Below are 14,809 nucleotides of genomic sequence, written 5' to 3' on the forward strand. Positions count from 1 at the left end.
CCAGCAAGTTGTTTATAATTTTTAATATCTGAAAGATGTAATTAATTTAAAATAGGATGGTTTACAAAAAAATGTCTAATTTAATAAAATAATGAAGATGACATTGTTTTATTTTTACATAGAATATTTAGAAAAATTACAGAAAATATAAATATTTTGTATTAATTTGGTCCTACAAAGTTTTTCAAGAGAAAAAAATTAAAATGATAAGGAGCTGACACAGCAGGTTTTATTACATAGTTGAATTTAAATAAATATATGCACACACACACACACATAAAACATTATTGTTATTTTAATATTAATTATGTAAAAACACCACAAACTGCCCTTATACATTAATTGATAACAGCTTATAATTCAACAACAAATAAATTATGTTGTTTGAAGTTGACGTAAACAGAAATACCATTTTAATTCAACAAGTAATTCTTGAATTTAAACCAGTTCTTTAAATTTAGTACAAGTTATAAAAATGTGACTAAATAATATTATAGAAATTCATTTAAGTATAGCGAATATCATTAATATTTATAGTTACAAAAAAAATAAAACAAAAGCAGATATAACTGATTCTGATATAAAACTTAATAAAATTTTATAAAAAATTATGTAGTTTCTAATCTGAAAAGAAGTATTACTTAAACCAAGAGTAATGCAAAATATAATGAACATAACTTAACAGAACAATTTAATAAATTCCAAAATAAAGCTAAAATAAATTAAAGTAAATAAACAAGGGTTAAATATTAAAAATTAAAAAACACAACTGCCAAAAAAAAAACATTGCTGACAAGCATTGCTCTTTAATTTAGGATAATTAAAAAGAGTGTGGGAGACAATTTTGTGTATAGTATTTTATGTAGTATAATTTTTTCAAATCTTTTAAATTTATTTAAACATATATATACATATAAATATTTATATAGCCTATAAAACTCCTGGTAATGTAAGTATTCCAACTCAAGGTCATACATCTAAATCAGTTCAGCCATTGAGCTGCTACGGTGGAAAAATTATATATACATACACCCTAAATACATTACACACCTTTTTGGGTAATCATGTAAAAACACTAATAAGGCAACAACTTCACACATGTAGAATACAAGGTTTTCGAATCGTTCAGAATGAAACGTTAAAATGCATCTGATAGATTTTTTCAATTATTTTAAATCTTTTTATATATATATATATACATATTTATATAACCTACAACACTTTATACAATGTAAGGATTCCAACACAGAGTCATACATCTAAATCGGTTCAACCGTTGAGCTGCTATAGTGGAACAATCATACGTACATACACCCTAAATAAATTAAACTGCTTTTTAGGCAGTTGTGTAATAAAAGTTTAATAAATTTTTATTTGCTAAAAAAAATAAAATCTATTATGTAATTTTACTTTTATGACTTATATTAAAAATTCACATTTATTAAATAAAATACTTTATTTATTCATACAGTAATCATAAGCTGACCCCCAATAAGAATCACTGATGGATGATGATAAATTTTGTAATGTTAGAAAAATACCATGCCTAACTGGAACCTGAATATGGAACTTCTGAATGACAAACGCTATCACCCCACCATGAAGATTGGCAAAATGTAATAAAATAAATATTTTATTTCATTTAAACATCATTAAATAGATAAAGTTATAAAAATAAAACTAAAAAAGTTATTTTTTTCATACTTTTGGTTTAATTTTTTTTTAAATTAACGTAAGCTAACAAACACCATTACCCATACGGAAATAAAATTGTATTCACAAGAAGTAAAAAGGTAAGGAACCTACACTTAGATAAAAATAAGAAAAAGTGCAAAGAAATAACGTAAATGGACTGCTAGGTAGTCAGTTTGAGCTAAATCTAAAATATTGTGATATATGTTATTTTTATACTTAACAAGTAACTTAAATAACACTAAGATGCAAGTTTTCTTATTAATTCTCCAATTTTTGCATGAAAATATTTAGAAAACTTCAAAAAAATTAAAATTAAAATCATTCTAAACTTAAATTAAAACATTCCAAAGTAGCTGTTTTTAAAATTGGATTGGAAATTTTATGAGCTGAGTTTTTACCAAATTTACAGACAAGCCATCAAATCAATCATTATTTTCTGGAGAATGTTTTCTTAGTAAATATGAAATACTGGCTTCATTAGGTACTGAAATATACATAGTCACCATGGATGATGATAAATTTTGTAGTGTTAGAAAAATGCCATTAATACTTTAAACAATAGCATAAAATTTGACAGCGGCCCAATAATAATGGAACACCCTCGGTTACTTCTGTACATTAGTGATTATAATTTATTTAGTGCAGTCTAATGTTTTATTTTTTTTATCTTTCATATTATATAAGAATTCTTTTTAGATAACATTGTAACCCATACAAATCCACTTCCATCTACACCATAATACTTGATTTTCAAATCCACAATCCAAATTCAAAGTTTAAAATCAGATACCTTTAACAGATTACAAAAAACCACTATAGCTCTAAGTAATCTGTCAAAAACAATTTAAATTTCCCATCATTGTTAACAATATACTTCAATTATTCTCTTTTTTGTTTAAATTTAAGAGACTACTTTTTTTACTAACTACCACTTCTGTATTGTCATTCTCCTTTCTCATTTTTTTTTATATCTATTTCAACTCGATTTGAATATTTTTTGATTACAAGTATGAAATTTTATTTAACATACACCACTACAATAACGTTAGTAAGTTTAATGTATTAAATAGAATAGGCTAATTATTATTACCTATTGTTGATGACCATGTATTAATCCAATTGTATTCAACTGATGAATAAAATATTCTAATGTAAATTAAGTTGTCATGTTAGCTGCAAAAATTACAACCATAAAACTGACTGACTCATTAATGACAATACACATTATATTAAACAATGAAATGTACTACTAATAAATATTACATGTAAGAAATATTTGTTACTCAGAATTTATTTATTATTCAATTTAAAAAATGTTCAGTACTTATATCTATTTATTTTTGGAATATGTATATTTGCATGAGCTTTCACATGTAATTTATTTAATTGCTTAAACAAGTAACTTACTATAAAAAATTAAAAAATGTTCATCCTTTTGTTTTTACCTTAATTTAAATGAGTATTTTTTAAGTTAAATTGACTTCAAAACATCACCTAAAAAGCATTTAGTATTAGGCTAAATTAATTACTATCACTTCCCTGACCTCCATATTAAAGTAATAATGTTTCTTCCTTTTTTGTGGTAGCTCCTTGGTTCAAATTACAGTCATCCTGACCCCATAGGGAAAGACACACTCCATGTGATGATTTCAGTTGCCACGCCAGCCCCTCCACATCTAGCCCTGAAGGTTTTTAGCGGGGGTCGTCTTCAGACCCTCTTACTGATTACATCTCACAGTCACCAACCAGGCATCAGTTGGGATGCTACCAATGCAAAACCCTCAGCAGATATTTACAACAGTAAAAACTAATAACTCAGCCAACGCTGAGTTATTAGGCTTCCTTCGGACATCTTCACGTTTCTTATCCTACATCATCACTCTCTAATCTAGATAACTGTGGTCGCGGAAGCACCAACGTCGCACCTAGCCCAGTTACTGTATAAATGATTATGACTTTAAATGCCTCATACATCAACCAAGTAATGAGTCAAAGGCAATGCCAAACTCACACCACTCAAACATTTGTCATAAACGACTCTACTGAACTGGAATGTTACATCTGTAACGCTCACTCAAACCACCAACAATCTCATACATAATCAATCGATGATCGCTTGTACTATCATCAACCACCTTCCAATTACAAGCATTGGCCTACCAAAGGTAACGTCGATGTTCGTTCCACCAAAAAACCGACGCCCATCTATCATACCTGCGTAGGTTGGCAATTCACCAGGCTTATTATATACCTGCAGACCATGTTGAACTAAGAAGCCCTCAAATTAATTTACCGCCATCATCGGTGAAGTCGCTATGACACAAAAGTGACTTGATCCTTAACAGGAGTTCACAAAATGGCATCCGAACTGGGACCAGAAGCTTACAAATTTGAAAATTAAATAAAAAAATATCTGAAGAAGTGCTGGCGGCATCTATTGCAGCTTTTGTAATCATTCCATCATCATACTCTGAAGTTTGATCAGATTAAATCTACTTTTATATTTATATCTGTAGAATCTTTCTAAAATGTCTAAATCCCTATTATTTGTATTCATATTATATTTTTTAATATCCAGTATTTCCTAATATGTTTGAATATCATATATTGAATGTGTATTATTAAGAAGATGGTCAGAAACATTACAGAAACACAGTTTTCAATTTTTATAATACCTAAAATGTTCAGAGGATCTAGTGGTTTTCCTGTATGGTCACAATCATTACATTTTATTTTGAGTGGAATTTATAAAAAAGAATTAATGATTGTGACCACATTTATATAGAAAAGATCACAAGATCTTTCAAAACTTTCTATGAGATGTTTATATCATATATATATAAAAGTGTGTGTATGTGTATATATATATATATATATATATGATATAAAAGTAAATTTAATTTGATCAACCTTCAAACAGGGTATGAGGATGACACGATTATAAAAGCTGCAACAGATGGCAGCACTTCTTCAGACATTGTTAATGTATAATTCACTATATTTCAACTCTGTTTAGTAATGTAACAGTGGCTAACTAGACCACTATATTTTTTTGTATTTAAACAATTTATTATTCTTTTATTTATTGTTCATATTTATCTATATGTAATTTTTCATTTTTAATGTTTAATTTTAAATAAAAGATTTTTTTTCAAGTATATAATATATAAAAGAATAATGTTCAATTATAACTAAATTTTATTCTTTTATAAAAAATAATTTTTTTTAATTATTTTGTAATATTTATGATAGAATTCGCTATGGCAGCGAATTGCTGTCTTTGACGAGATAAATTGATTATTGATACTCATATATGTTTCAGTAATTGACGGGATACGCCTACCCATTTTAGTGATATATGACAAGTGGGCGGCGGGACATGCAAGCAAGTGCTTTATGGTACCACGCTTATTCCACTCACACTTTTAGGTTAGCACTGACATTCGGTCTTATGCTTTAGGGCGACCGAATGGGGTGGTGGTGGGAGAAATACCAAGCAAACCAATGTAATGTTTTGTACAGGAAAAGTCTTTTCCTGTACATTTTCTGTAACGTACAGGAAAAGGATTTTTTCTTCAAAAAAATTACTTTTTTCTCATGAAATATAAAATAGTAGACAGTTTATTCCTTATTTAAAAATTTAAAAAAATGTTAATAGATTTTTTAACTAAGCTCTGGATTTCAGAGCTTAGTTAGCTTTCTTCCTTTCCTAAAAAGGAAAGAAAAATCTTGGAAAGTGATTGATTTTTGGGTGTTCTTTCTTTTTGAAGGAAACTAAAAAAAGTAAAAAAAATTAAAAAAAAAAGTTTTAAGGAAATAATTTCTCTAGAACTTCTGTTTCAAGTAATTTTTTCTTATAACATTTTTTCATGAAAGACTACCTTAAGAAATCCTTTTTTACTTAAGGAGGATGTAAAAAAAACTCAGTATGTTAAAAGAATTATTACAATGAATAATATTTTTTTTTAATTTCTCTCCTAATTCACTAGACTGAAGACAAATCCTATTTTGTAGAATGTTGTGGACAGCATTCTATTTTCTAATCAGTGGCTCCTATTTATTATATTTTTCTATATTTACTTTTACATACGCTAGGTTTTATTTAAAAAATGACTAAGTGAGCTGATATTGTATGGGAAACTTAGTTCCATAAACATTTGTAAAAATTCAAAACAACATAGGATCTTTATTCCTTGTAACACATTGAAGGACTTATATTCATTGCTGCTGCAGGAACAGGTAAATATTATTCAGTAATATTTATTTACAGACTCATTTATGTTTACTAAGCATTGTTAGCATCGGCATGCAGTAACAAACAACTTCTTTTTTTTTCAGTCGCCCACACAGGTTTTCCGAAACCAGAAAATCTAATAAAAGTAATTAGGGATCAAAATGCAACTATTGGTGATAGAGTATTTGATAAAGAGTTAGATAATTGGCAAAAGGAGAGTTTACAAAAGTATATTGGTGGTCTGAAAGTGGAGTATGAAATACCAAACCAACCTGATTCTAAAAGAACTTACAAAGTTAATAGAGTGTTGGGAAGTAGTATCAATCAGAGGTAATTATCTTTCTTTTTTTTTGTTTACTATAGTAATAAATTCTTCATCTGTACTGACCTTTGTTTTGCTGTCACTTTTTTATTTTCTTTCTAATTAATGTCTGTTAATGCCTTGTTGTTGTATACCTTTCCTTTCTTTTGCCTAATGATAAAGATGTCTAATAATGTTGTATGTAAATCAGGATCACTTTACTTTAATAATTGAATATAAATAATATACATATTTAATAAGTATTGATGAAATATCTGCAATATTTTAAATGAAGTTGTAGATCTTTAATGAAAGTATTCCGAAATTGGTCCTACAAAGTACAGTCCTTAAGGATTCATAAGGTATTTCTCTGCTGGTTGAAATCTCCTTTTAAACTCAGGTCTTGACTTTCAGTTCTATACATTAACGTAGGTATAGTCTTTATAAAATTTTATTCCGTGATCAATCCCTTTGCACTTATTCTTGCACATAGATATTCTTAAGCCACACATAGATTACAAGGTGAAAAGCTTATTTTGAATTCATGGCTGCAGTCAAAAGTAACATTTCTACCTGTTTAACCTAAATCTAGAGACTTGCTCGACAGGGTGATTAAATTTTACTGTTTATTTTAGTTTTTCTTTGTTTCTTTAGATGCTATTTTCTGACAGCCATAATTTTTTATTAACTTTTTTATTTTCAAAGTACGTTTCTGTACAATTAAACTTAGTAAATGAAACCATCCTCTGCAAATAATTTTTAGAATCTTTTTATGACTATTGTCCTTCAAGATATTGTAAAAAATTAATCCCTTTAGTTACTACTTTCTGTTTCCTTACCGCTCCAATAAATATTAAATAAGTGTGGTAAACTATAGCCTACTTAAATCCTAATTAATTAATTGATTAAAATTAGCTATTGAAAAAATGATTATTCACAGATTAAGCGTAACAATTTTATTTCAAATACCGGTAAAACTATATTTTGCCTTCAGGTAGTTGTAAATTTACTATCTTAACAAACGACTAACAAGCAGTACAAATTATCTTTATTTGTCTGTATCTGATTAAGATAAATGTTAGATCTAGTTTCTTTATTAATTTAATTTCAACAAATTTGAAGTGCTCTTATTAAGCACAAATTCTTCCATTTTGCAGTCTGCCTTTCTGCTAATCCATGAAAAATCTAGTTATTAAAAGTAATCACCAACAATATACATTAAATAATATTTTAACGTACAGTGAAATATATCTTCCAATAGCTAATCGATTTGGAAAGTGACTGTAGAATAAAGTTTTAAATGACTGTAAATATCAATCACCCCTGTATATACAGCAAATGACACTATCTATCAGAGTAAAGGGTCACATTTTGCCTCAAACACCAGTTAAGTGTTGATATTTTTAATAAGACTGTCTCCTCTAGATTTTCTTTGGAGGGGATTTCTTAAAATGGTTATGGTTATTAATATGATGATTTATTAATTTTTATTTTTACTTGTTTACTTTTTCTACCTTAGATTTGATTTGGTTGAAAAAGTCGGAGATGCTCAAAGAACTAAGAATATTAGTGTCGGACAGTATCTTCATCAGTATAAAAACTTCAGACTTAGATATCCAAATATGCCTTGTTTACATGTCGGACCATCACAAAGAAACATATTTGTTCCATATTAGTTTTAAAGATATCTGATGTAAAACACAAAAATTGGGGATAAAAAATAACGCGTTTTTGGGTTTAATGGAAGAAAACTTTGTTAAGTGTTTAATTAAGGTATATATTTTTTTCAAATAGAAATGTAGAAAAATTAATTTTGAAAAGATCCCCACACACACACACACACACACACATATATATATATATGTGTGTGTGTGTGTGTGTGTGTGCACATGCACGCACGCATGCACACGATCTTTAATCTGTGAGATTAGATAAAGCAAAAATTTGAAATTAATTGAATGTATACCACCAGATGGTATTTTTTACATCTTACAGACCTTATTTCTTACGCTGTGAGCATTTGATAAAAGGACTTAAAATGACACTATCAGTTTTTTAAAATCTCTGTTGAAATTAGAGGTAATAAAGAGGAGGAAATAATTAAAAAATATAATATTTCTTAAAACACGAATGTTCAGTTTTTTTATTTTTATTTATTTACCATTTTGGATGTATAAAGTATAATATATAATGAAGTATAAAGACTAGATTATTTAAAAATTTAATTTTTATCATTGGAAATGAATAACTTCTTATAGTATTGAATCCAGAGGTCATTATTCTATGCGAGATGTGGCTATTAAATAATGAGACTAATGGTGTAATAAAATATTTTATTTTAAATTTATTCATATTTAGTTATTATCCCCTTCAATATACACCCTCTTCTCTATCCCTAAAATGCTTAGTGTGTATTTTCTGTTGTTTGAAACAGTGCTGGAAGGCTTCTGTGAACTCATGACACGTGCCTATTTTTCTTTCACAGCTTCAACAATTTGAAATGTTCCTTTTAATGTAGACTTGACCTTGGGGAACAGATTAAAGTCACATGGTGTCAGGTGAAGCGAATAAGGTGGAGGATCTAACACTGGTATGTTATACTTGGCTAGAAAGATCTTGACAGACAATGCAGTGTAAGCTGGTGCGTTGTCCTGGTGAAGAACCCATGACTTGTTCTTCCGCAATTCGGATAGTTTTTTCTTATTTTTTTCGCGGAGCTGAGCAAGGACATTGAATAAAGACAAGAATAGTTAACAGACGGTCAGATCGGATAAGAACCAATTTTTTCAATATTTCTATCCGTTTTTGAGTTGGAAGGGAGACAAAGTTTTATATGACATTTTACGACACTTATTTGCTCTAATAAAACACTTATGTTATCCAAACAAAGACAATGACCAGACTAATATGTCTACAGAAACTGGAGTGGCAACAATCGTAAGAGAAGGCTTTATACTAAACAACTGTCGGTCTTATGAATTTGGTGCATGCGCAATTCTTCTGTAGCAGCATTAGTCTTGTTATTTAATAGCACACTTCGTATACACACTTCGTAATTAATAGCACACTTAATTTAATAGCACACTTCATATACATTTAACATAAATAAAATAGCAATATGATGGTGTATTAAAAAAAAATCAAGCTTCTGGAATAGATCCCAATTGATACATAGAGAGTTTTTCAACAATTGAAATGTAGCAATCGACAACTTTCAGGAACAGTGGTCTTTATTGCATCTTTCCCATTGTTCATTTAGAGCTAACAACAGTTTGAGAAAACTTGTATACTACTGTTGGTTTTTTAATTAAGTGAAAATGAAAGGTCTTAAAGACAATTGTTTGGATTAAATTTTGCTTAAATTCCGAAAAATGTTTATTTAAGACAATTAAAATTTTCAGCAATTATTCAGGGAACTATTTGTAACAAATAATTAATAATAAAATAAAAACAAATGATGAACCATTTGTAACAAATGAACGTCCTCGGACCTTAGATGACCTTCTATGTCAACAAACGATAACATTGATACAGTTCCTGAAGCTAGCCCCGTAACCGTGATAGACATTACTGAGGTTAGCGTAGCATCAGGTAATGCAGTTTTAACTGAAAAACTTTTACATTTGCAAAATTCTTGTTACATTTGCTGATCAAGGATCAGATAAAATCACAATAACATCAGTAAAAACCTTCTTCATCATGCTGATGCCAATAAAACCTTTTGATAAACATTATAGCAATGAGAGTTGGATTTATGGCTGTGATATGGAAATTGAAATGTAATCATCTTAATGGTGGGGAAAGAATCATCCTGACCCAAAAAAATAGTTCACATGAGCCCATCAAATGTGAATTGAAAGGCTTGGCCCATTTTGAATTTGTTTCTTGTGGTCAGGCACTAAACAAGGAGTTTTACATGGAAGTTTTATGGCATCATTTGAGGTATGCTGTACCCTAAAAGAAGCCTGAACTGAGCGAAAATCATAGTTGTGCAAGTATGTTACACAATGAAAATATACAAGCTCCACTTCTTATCCATCATCTGGCAAAACTAATAATTAAAACTAGGTAATTGTGCCATGCCTCACCACTTTACTCTGTAGATCTCTTTTGTCTAAATTGAACAATCTTGAAAGGATGTTGTTTTGAAACTATAAAATGAGACTGAGGAAAACATGATACAACAGCTGCATGCCATCCAAGAAAGTTAAGTTTCCAAGAAATGTTTAAAAAACAGAAGAAAGATTGAAAGCGAAACATCACCAATAATCGGGACTATTTTGAAGGGGACATAGCTATGTAAAGTGGTAAATAAATTGATAAAAGTTTTATTATGCAAGTTCAATATTTTTTACACATCTCATATTTAATAACAATTCAGCTCCTAAGAAGCGTATAAATATTTGGTTTTGCAATTGTAAACTGGATGAACAGATTAATGTTACACTCTCTTGCGCCAACCACTTTAATATTTTTATTTATATCAGTCATATAACATTTCAGAATGTAGGCTTTTGTATATGGTACATACAGGATGTTTGCCTGATTGCAACATAACTACAGGAAAAATAGATGAATTGTTAGATGGTTATAGTCTGTATCTGTGTATCTAATATGAGAATACGGTTCTATGACAAAACAGAACATATCATATTTACTTAGGTCTAATTTCAATTGATTAAAGAAATACAGTATTTATTTTTTGACCATTGAAGGGAATAATTAGAGAAATACTTATATAATATACTTATTATTAAATTTTCTAATAAAATTTATTTAGAATTCCCTAAATATTTAATTATTTTGTATTTAGTCATTTATTTTTTGTCATAATCGCAGAATAGGGGAAGAAACAAAATGTTTATTGTTAATTTTATTCTTTAATCATACCTACTGTTTAAGTAATGGGATAAAACACTTCGGTTTTAGTATAAATACCAATAGACTCTGTTTGCTTATAAATCAAAAAAACCACTATGTTATAAATTTAAACACTTTTACCTAGTCATCAAAAGAATTGTCATAGAATGTTATAGGTTGAAAAAACTTAACCGTAAGTAAAATTACAAAATTTAAATACTATCAAGCACTAAAAGAGTTTTTAAAATATTTGATCGGTTTTTGAAAAAATAATACAATAAAATATAGCAGGTAGCTTTCTTAAAATCCTATAAGAAAGATTATGGATTAATAATTACACTAAGCCATTATACGAATTTGAATATGCTTTTCCAAGAAATGAAAAAAAACTACCTGTGATCACATTACAGATTCTCAATTTTAATTTTTAAATTTTCATTTCATCTTCATAACATAGACAATTGTCAGCATATTAAGTCTAGCCAAAGGAAATCTACTTGTGGCATTTTCACAATTATTATACCATCGTATTCTATCAACAATTCTGCATAATTAAAACCCACATTTATTAAAATAGGTTGGTAATGAACAAAGTGATTAATAAATATTTGAATAAAGATGTAGCAGTATTGAATATTTTCAGCAAATAAGTCTGGCCAAAGAAGATTATTTATTTACAATTTGTATACTGTCGTATTCTACTAACAATTATGCATAATTAAAACCCACATTTATTTATTTGTTATTTAATGACTGCAGATTTGGTTCGCCACATCTTCAGATTTTTTATATTTTAAGTTAGATCTTTGCGTTATAATAAAAAAACAATCTAAAAATAATCATCAGAAGTGAGGAATTATTACAAAAAAACTTAAATTATATAGTTAATAGAAATATTGTTTTTTATAGAATAACTTTTATCAGATTCAGTGAAATGATACTACTGATGATATTTTATGACCTCAGACCATTAATTTAGTATTTATACAGAAATTAACTAAAATGTCAAAATAAAAATAATGGGTATTTGTTCTCCCCTATTCTGCCATTATGCGATAAATATGAATGATTAAATACAAAATTAATAAATAAATTACTTTACTTTAATAATAAATAGATAATCTGATATTACTTATATGTTCTTTACTTTATTTAAATGCACGTTTTGTGTCAGGAATTCTAAATAAATTTCACTAGAAAATTTAATTATATTATATGAGTATTATTCCAATTATTCCCTTCAATAGTCAAAAAATAAATACTGTATTTTCTTTAATCAATTGAAATTAGACCAATTTAAATATATGTTCTGCTCTTTTGCCGTTCTGTTTTGTCAAGTTCTGTTCTGTTTGGTCATGGAGAATACTATAATGCCAGATATCAGGTGATAGTTTGCATGTAGCTGTGTGATGATGTTTACTTAGGTAGCATAAGAAGTATCAAATTTAGTATTGTAAATATGTAAGGATGCAAGCAAATAAATATTCATTTTTATGTTTGACTGTTTTTCCAATTGTGAAGCCAGTTTATTTGTAAATGTTAAGAGTTCTAATTTAAAAGTGTTTACAATTTAAAATAATAACATTTAGAATAGGTAAACAAGCATCAGATAATTAAAATATATAAGAGAAAAACAAATATTTACCTACAAAAGATTGGTGTTATTTATTATATTTTTTCCAAATTGGCATTATAAAAAAAAATTAATTAACATTACAAAAAAATTGGTCCCATTATAGCAAAGTAAGTCACAGAAGTTCAGATGAATAAACTTCAACTCTGTAAGTTGTGCACCTATACCTTCATGTTAATCCCCAAAAAATTGATATAGGTCGACAAAAACTTGGACTTTTGCCATTTTCGTGAACTGAAAGGAATATATCGTCTTGTGGCAGCACGGGTTGTGTTGTCTTCACGCTTCCCCAGCAGCAATTCTGTACGACATTCAGTACATGTGTAGTGTCATCAATATGGCATGTCCTCTAGAGGTTTCGTCCAGCATAGAATATCCAGAAATGGAGGAACAAATGTGAGTGCCAAACTTTATGCTGGGTTTCCCTTTATGGGGCTTGTAATGATGGATCCATGTTTTGTCACCAGTGACGATTCTGTCTAAGAAGATGTCCCATTCGTTACCATAGCGATCCAAATCTTTTTGGCAGATGTCCAAGCGTGTTTGTTTATGCAACTGTTTGAGTTGTTTTTTGGGACTCATCTTGCACAGACTTTATGAAACCCAATTCTGTTGTGGATGATTTCGTAGACAGAACCGTGACTAATTTGCAAACGATGTGCCGCTTCATCAATAGTTACTCGTCTGTCAAAGAAAACCATGTCACATGCACATTCAATGTTTTCCTCATTTGTGGTGGTAAACGATCGTGTCTGGCTCCTTTGTCGTAACACTTGTGCGACCATTTTTTAATTTTTCAATCCATTCGTAGACACTTCGTTGTGGCAACACACTGTTCCCATACTGTACCAAAAGTTTTAGATGAATTTTGGCCCCTGATATGCCTTCCGACCCAAAAAACGGATCACTGAACGTTGCTCTTCTTTGGTGCAAATAGAAAGCAGAGCAGCCATGGTTAACGGCAGGCAGCATCAAACCTGTACAGACATAACAGCAATTAAACCATGCATGCGTCATCTACGCAACACGATAGTACTACCAATATAAACAAAAATATAAGTAAATTGGGGATAGTAATTGACTTATCCTCGTATGTAAAAAAATGTTCAAAAATCTTGCAAAAATATTTGTTACTTATTAATTGCGCATTATGTGACCGACATTTAGAGAAGATTAAATCTGCTAATTGTATGTCAGGCTCATCATGACCATAAATATTACTGTTTCCTTGGCGGGTTTTCCAATTCAGAATTTAAATAAAACTTTTAAACTTTTCAGTTTACCGTAAACAAATATATATGAAATCCTGCTTTTATATTTACTTTAATTAGATATAAAAACTTGATTTTCATGTTTATTTTGTTATTTAAAAAAGAATTGTGTTTTTTCCTTTTAGTTATGTACGATTGCTAAAGGTCAGGCTTTAGCAAAAAACTTAATGAAAAACAAACAGCGTCAATGGTTCGAAGTGCTGCACAACCCGCAGATGTACGAAAAAGAAAGATTCTGGAAGCTGTGAGTATATGATTATGTTGTAATTGATCTGCTAAGACAAAAACCATTATAGTTTTTTTTAATCTTGATTTATATATTTTCTCATTTTTATTTAGAGATAATTTCTAAATATTTTGTAAAATAGATTGTTTAGAGAATTAGCAGTTAAAGTAAATATCTACTTAAATTAATTTTTTTTTTTTATTTTCATTCATATATAATTGAAAATTGAAGCTAAAATTATTTAATATGAAAGTTGTTTCTTGAACAGTCGCTGTCACAGAATGAAATTGCATTCTTGCTATTGTGAAGGAATATTCTTCATTCTAACTTGCTCCAACGGCTAGACTAAAGACTAGCCTTCAGTTCAGTAATATGTTAAGGTAGTAATGAGTGAATGTTGATTTCTGTCTTTGAGATTAAATTCTTGTAAGAAGAGATTTCATATAAACATACGGTGATCGCTGCAAGCCTAATCATATTGCTATTCCAGAGCACGAAATAGTTTATTAAAAGACATAGGTTCATAAAGCAGATCGATTTTTCCATTACAGGCTTTAGCTCCAACCTGCTGAAACCATGTGGAATTATC

The 14,809-nt window shown here is 28.9% G+C and overlaps 1 protein-coding gene across 2 annotated transcripts in view; it reads left to right on the plus strand.

Annotated features, from left to right (window-relative positions):
* LOC142320202 (protein argonaute-2-like) overlaps nt 1–14,809 on the plus strand; it is a 55,192-nt gene that overhangs the window by 13,335 nt on the left and 27,048 nt on the right. The window contains exons 2-3 of one of the 2 annotated variants that reach the window (XM_075357886.1): nt 6,034–6,259; nt 14,120–14,238. In XM_075357886.1, the coding sequence (XP_075214001.1) occupies nt 14,182–14,238 (57 nt within the window). In that variant the 5' untranslated portion in view covers nt 6,034–6,259; nt 14,120–14,181. The remainder of the gene's footprint in view (nt 1–6,033; nt 6,260–14,119; nt 14,239–14,809) is intronic. The other variant, XM_075357887.1, reaches the window with a different exon arrangement.

Source organism: Lycorma delicatula, chromosome 2 (genome assembly GCF_047948215.1).
Source record: "Lycorma delicatula isolate Av1 chromosome 2, ASM4794821v1, whole genome shotgun sequence".
NCBI lineage: Eukaryota > Metazoa > Arthropoda > Insecta > Hemiptera > Fulgoridae > Lycorma > Lycorma delicatula.